This window comes from Penaeus vannamei, chromosome 6 (assembly GCF_042767895.1).
Source record: "Penaeus vannamei isolate JL-2024 chromosome 6, ASM4276789v1, whole genome shotgun sequence".
NCBI lineage: Eukaryota > Metazoa > Arthropoda > Malacostraca > Decapoda > Penaeidae > Penaeus > Penaeus vannamei.
This window is the reverse complement of record NC_091554.1, coordinates 20,530,810-20,535,809: the sequence shown is the minus strand read 5'-3', so window position 1 is coordinate 20,535,809 and position 5,000 is coordinate 20,530,810. Positions and strand designations below refer to the sequence as shown.

The following is a 5,000-nucleotide window of genomic DNA, read 5'->3' as shown; positions in this document are numbered from 1 at the left end:
TACTGCTACTATTACTACTTATGATAAGAACATTTATAATAATATTATTTTTGTCCTTGTCCTCCCACATACAAACTTAAGCTTTTTAAGCCGCATATTCGATATCATAGAGCCTGGCCTCACTGTCATCTGTAGAATGTACCAAACAATTGCTTAGACAGCGTTTGAATCTACATCTGAAATTTATCGGGTTTACTGAGACTCGTAAAGGACACGGCACATACCTGTAAAACTCGTCTACCATGACCCTGAGGTCTCTTCCATACTTTATCTCCGTCTCCATGATTTCCGTCAGTATTTCTTTCCTTTCCTGGCGGCGACGAGAGCATCTGCGGCAGACCAGGGGCGCGTACACCACGCCGCTGAAAGAAGGACGGTTCCTTTGTTGAATGGGATAGTGCACTCGCGCCCTCTGTGTATCGTATTCAGTCGGATGCATGCAACTCATGATTGAGATGTTACTCATTTCTCATATCCATTAGGAAATGCCTGTTGTACAGTACAGTGATTTTAATGGGCTAAATTGCCAGAACAGACCTAGCATTATCAGTGTTGCAATTCATGGAAATAGAAATCTCATAAACGCTAAGCATAATACCTACGTTTCATGTTAAAGATTTACTTGCAACTAAGATACATTTGGTTGATATCTAGTCAAAGCCAAGGCGAGTTAAAAGCAAATGGCGCACACTATTCCTGAAATCCCGAGCTCACCTGTTCGTGACCCGAGTGTCCACGGGAGCGTCGCAGTCGTTGCACAGAGGAACGTCACCTTCCTTCGCGCTGGCGAACCCGCCGTGGCCTCGGTAGCCGCGCCTGACGACCAGCGAGGGCTTGCTGGTCTCCGAGCCCACGCCGGAGTCCGTCCGCTCCACCTCCCCCGCGGCGAGCCTCTCCTGCGGACCAAGAAGCCTCGTTGAGAAATAGCTGTTCCAGGGGCGTGAGAGCCGAACTTAACAGGAGATTCGTACTGCGCGCCGTGAAGGCTAAATCATAGTCCGCTTACAGCAAGTACCCTCATTGAAACAGTTTGCTGAACTGCCGATTTAACACCAGTATAATACATTATAGGGAAGGAACAACACAATGTACTACCAAAGCAAAACAAAATTCAAAGTAAAACACTACATTGTATCTAAATATAGTTAGAATATCACAGAGCATCTTCTACCAACTTAGAGAATAAGAAATTAAAATCGTTGACTCCATTCTATAACGATGACTGACTATAATTCTTCGAGGGACTTACCTAGTAAGGAGGGAAATGAGATGACTCTTCCAGTCCATGACCATCAGTGTTTCCACTCGGAAATTCATTTCTGTATTGTCACTTTGTTTTTCCTTCTACAACATTTACCACGCATGTATCCTCTACTTACCTTATCTGACCTCAAGAGGCCGCTATTTTCAGAGGAGTCAGAGTTCGAGCTCATATTAGAGGACCTGTGGCCTCTATTCCTCGACGTAAGCACAGTGAAGTTATCCTCAGGGGGCTCTACGCCCAGCTGATCCTCCTCCTCGTCTTCCAGGTCCACCTCAGCCGGCAGAGATGGACCAACGTCGCCCTGAGAGAAGGCAGGTACTCTAACTACCAACAAAACTGACGTGGTTTTCTCGGATATACATTGCTTATAAGGTGTCTCTGATCAGGAACTTGTATACAGATATCATGTATATCACTTAGATGATTAGAAACATCCTTATCTATAGGCAATGTATGTTCGTTGATGCATAAGCAAAAGCAAAACCTTATCATTTGTGCAAATAACAAAATGACTATAGTAATGCAATCACTAGATGCAACCAAATTAGCTAGGATTTATCTTTGTTAAAAAAAAAAACATTCAGATTATTTTTTTAGTCGCTAAAACGAGATAATGAGAATGAGAAATAAACAAAAATTGCAAAATTAAGATTAAAAAACAAACAAGCAGCCAGACCTAAATATACAACGAAGGGCTCACCTGTAATCTCACTTCTTCATCATCATCAGCAGAAATGGCAACCCTACGACGAGCATCTTGGAGGTACTCTAATATTTCGTATTTGGAAGCTCCCTCGAACATTGACTTTCCGGGAGAGGGGGATTTATGGGGCGAGCTACTGTTACTGGCGCTGCCGTGGCACGCGAGAGAGGAATGGTTTGGGGATTGGTTGCGTAGCAACAGCTCCTCATAGATGTGATCAGTTATTTGCTCATAGGGATTCTCGTCTCCGAGGAGATTATTGAGGAAGGAAGACCTTCGTCCTCGGCCACCAAGAATGCTCTGTCCGCTCCTGGTCGAGTCTCCCGGCACGTCGGGGCTAAGCGAGCGGTTTCTGTTGCGTCTTCGCGGGGCAACAGGAGGACTCGAGGAAGGAGGGAGAGCACTGCTAGGTGGAGTTGGAGCAAAGGCTTCTAGGATAGTGGGTCGGGCGTGGGCTGCTCCACGTCCACGAATGGTGGCCGTGCGAGCTTCTTCGGTGCCCCCAAACACTGGGACGTACCCCATGGGTGAGAGCACTTCCCGAAGACCCTCACTGCCCCGTGAGATTTCTGAAGGAGATACAGGGAGAGATGAAGAAGGAGAGTTATAAGAATTAATAGATTTAAAAGGACTCTGCTGGTCTGGATCGGTTCGGAAGCTGGTGAAGGTTGGGTTTTTGGAAGGATCATCAGAGTTCCTGGATGGACTGGACGTCTGGTTGGTGTCATCCAATGCTGGGGGAGGGGACGTGGGGAGAGGAGGGGGGGGAGGAGACGGTGGTGGCGACTGGGGCGGAGGTGGAGGGGGACAAGATGGAGGTGTTAGAACAGGAGGCGAAGGTAAGGGCCTCTGGGACGGAATGACATTCTGCGGCAACAGAGACACTGGAGGAGGGAGAGAAGTGGGAGGAGGAGGAGGGGGTACTCTGGGGCGTGGGGGACTGAGCGTGCGATTTCTAGGAGGAGGGGGAGCTTGTCGTGTGGGTGTGGAAGCCGGTGATGTTGAGCCAGTGATGACTTGAGTGGGTGGCTTTGTGTAAGACGACAGACGGAGGCGCGGAGTGCTTTCGGCAGTGCTCACGCCCGAGGTCTGACTGTCTTTCAGACTACGAGGGAGACCAGCCCCTCCCTGGGCATCCACTGCGGGAATGAAGACTCGGGTTATTATCGCGCTCCGAACTGCAACACCTAGCTTAGCTTCTCTTCATAAATGATCTCGTCATCGTTCACCGTAGGTTGTACTGTGTACAAATATTTACGTTCTAGTTATTGCCCTTCGAATAAACGTTTAGACCGAGCGTGTTTGAGTGAGTTTATGTGTGTACATGCGCGCGCGCGTGTACGTGTGTGTGTGTGTGTGTGTGTGTGTGTGTGTGTGTGTGTGTGTGTGTGTGTGTGTTCTCTGTGTGCGGGTGTGAAAGGGTGCGTGCATGTTTCCATGTGCATGTGCGCGTGGGTATGTTTGTGCATACATATTTTGTGTGTGGCTGGTCTGTATAAATACACTAGTTGAAAAAATATATAATGACAAAGATATTGAAATTGAAAAGGTAATGGTGAGCATGATTTTGACGAGGTCCAATTAAATGTTAAATTCAAAATATCTGCTAGGTTAAGATATGACACGAAAAGTATTTTGAATTGGTATTTATCAGTCTATCAAACTGCTTCGATATGATGTAAAAATAGTAACAGACCAGAAAAAAGTAATATACAATGCAAATACCAATGACAAGTAAATATTTTCATTTATAAAACCGCCAGGCCTTTTAGTGTCCACTCCAGCAAAACGATAGCGGATAAAACAAATGGCAAGCAGTAGCTCAAATAAAATAAAGGAAGGATTAAGAAGCACAGATGATGAAACACGTCGGTTCCCAGCCATTTTGAAATCTGTACAAAGCGTCATTTATTTGACCTAATACAGTATCCCATAAATTCATATCTTACAGTCATGTCTGTGAAACGAAACTGACATGATTTTACTCTTCCCCGTGCTAGTCCTCCGCAAAAGGGAGTCGCGACCCACCAGCTGGGAACCAATGGTGTAAAAGAAATCCAATAATCATTACTATTTTAGCAAAGTAAAATAAAATACATTCTGAAAAGAGTAAGACAAATAGTAAATTCCAAGAGAACTGCCTCACCTTTTTGTTCCCGGAATCCTTGCTCAGCCTTCCATTCTTCTGCTTCCCCGACGGCGGCGCTGTCGCTGTTTTTGTCGTCCCGCCGCTGGTCGTTTTCCTGGCTCGAGTCTTCCAAGAGTTCCTCCCGAGATGTAAGAACTTCACCGAATGAGTCAGGAGTTCTGTACTCACTGTCACATTCACCATTTGCCAGTGGAATATCATTCAATCTTATATCACTAAATTCGTTCTTTGAATGAGTTTTATAAATTACCGGGTTATTAGCTCTAGAATAAACGTCCTGTAAATCTGCAAGTAAGTTGTAAGTGTTCTTTTGCCTCTCCTTTGCCTTCCCTCTGTCTTTCTTTGGGCTCCGGACGGAGGACACCTTGCGGCCCTTCGATTCCCCAGCGTCCTCTATCACTGTGACGTCATGAGAGGATCGGAACTGAACCTGCTTTTTCTTTCGTTGGTTTTGCTTAAATTCAGTAAACGTTGGCAGATAAAAATCCGAGTCTGTCTCCGAACTGGTGTCAACCGAGGAAGGTTTTTTCAAAATTGATTTGACTTTAAGAAGCTCAGATAGCGTGGGATGGAAGCTCTCATGCCTTACAGGAGAACTGGTAGTAGATGATGAGCTCACACTGGGCTCATCCTTCTCGCTTTCATCCTCAAGCAAAGTTGACTCTGCATCATCATCAATGTGATTCTGCACCTTTGGTGGGTCTTCTAGATCTTCCTCTTCCTCCTCATATATGGTGTCGCGCGTAGACATCCAGCGGTCACTCTGTGAAGTGCTAGTGTCAGAACGATAGTCTGAGGAATCCAGACTAGAGCTAAGAGATTTATCAGATTGAGAGGAATGCTGTTGGGCATAATGAAGCCCAGAGGAATCAAGAGGTAGTAGC

The 5,000-nt window shown here is 45.9% G+C and overlaps 1 protein-coding gene across 1 annotated transcript in view; it reads right to left on the bottom strand.

The window, feature by feature from the left end:
• The window catches only part of RhoGEF64C (Rho guanine nucleotide exchange factor at 64C), a gene marked incomplete in the record, with an annotated part of 175,044 nt that overhangs the window by 16,115 nt on the left and 153,929 nt on the right, over positions 1–5,000 (bottom strand). The window contains 5 exon segments of the mRNA XM_070122713.1: positions 225–362; positions 715–896; positions 1,380–1,565; positions 1,965–3,106; positions 4,114–5,000. The exon segment at positions 4,114–5,000 is cut by the window's right edge and continues 1,931 nt beyond it. Coding sequence (XP_069978814.1) covers positions 225–362; positions 715–896; positions 1,380–1,565; positions 1,965–3,106; positions 4,114–5,000 — 2,535 coding nt within the window.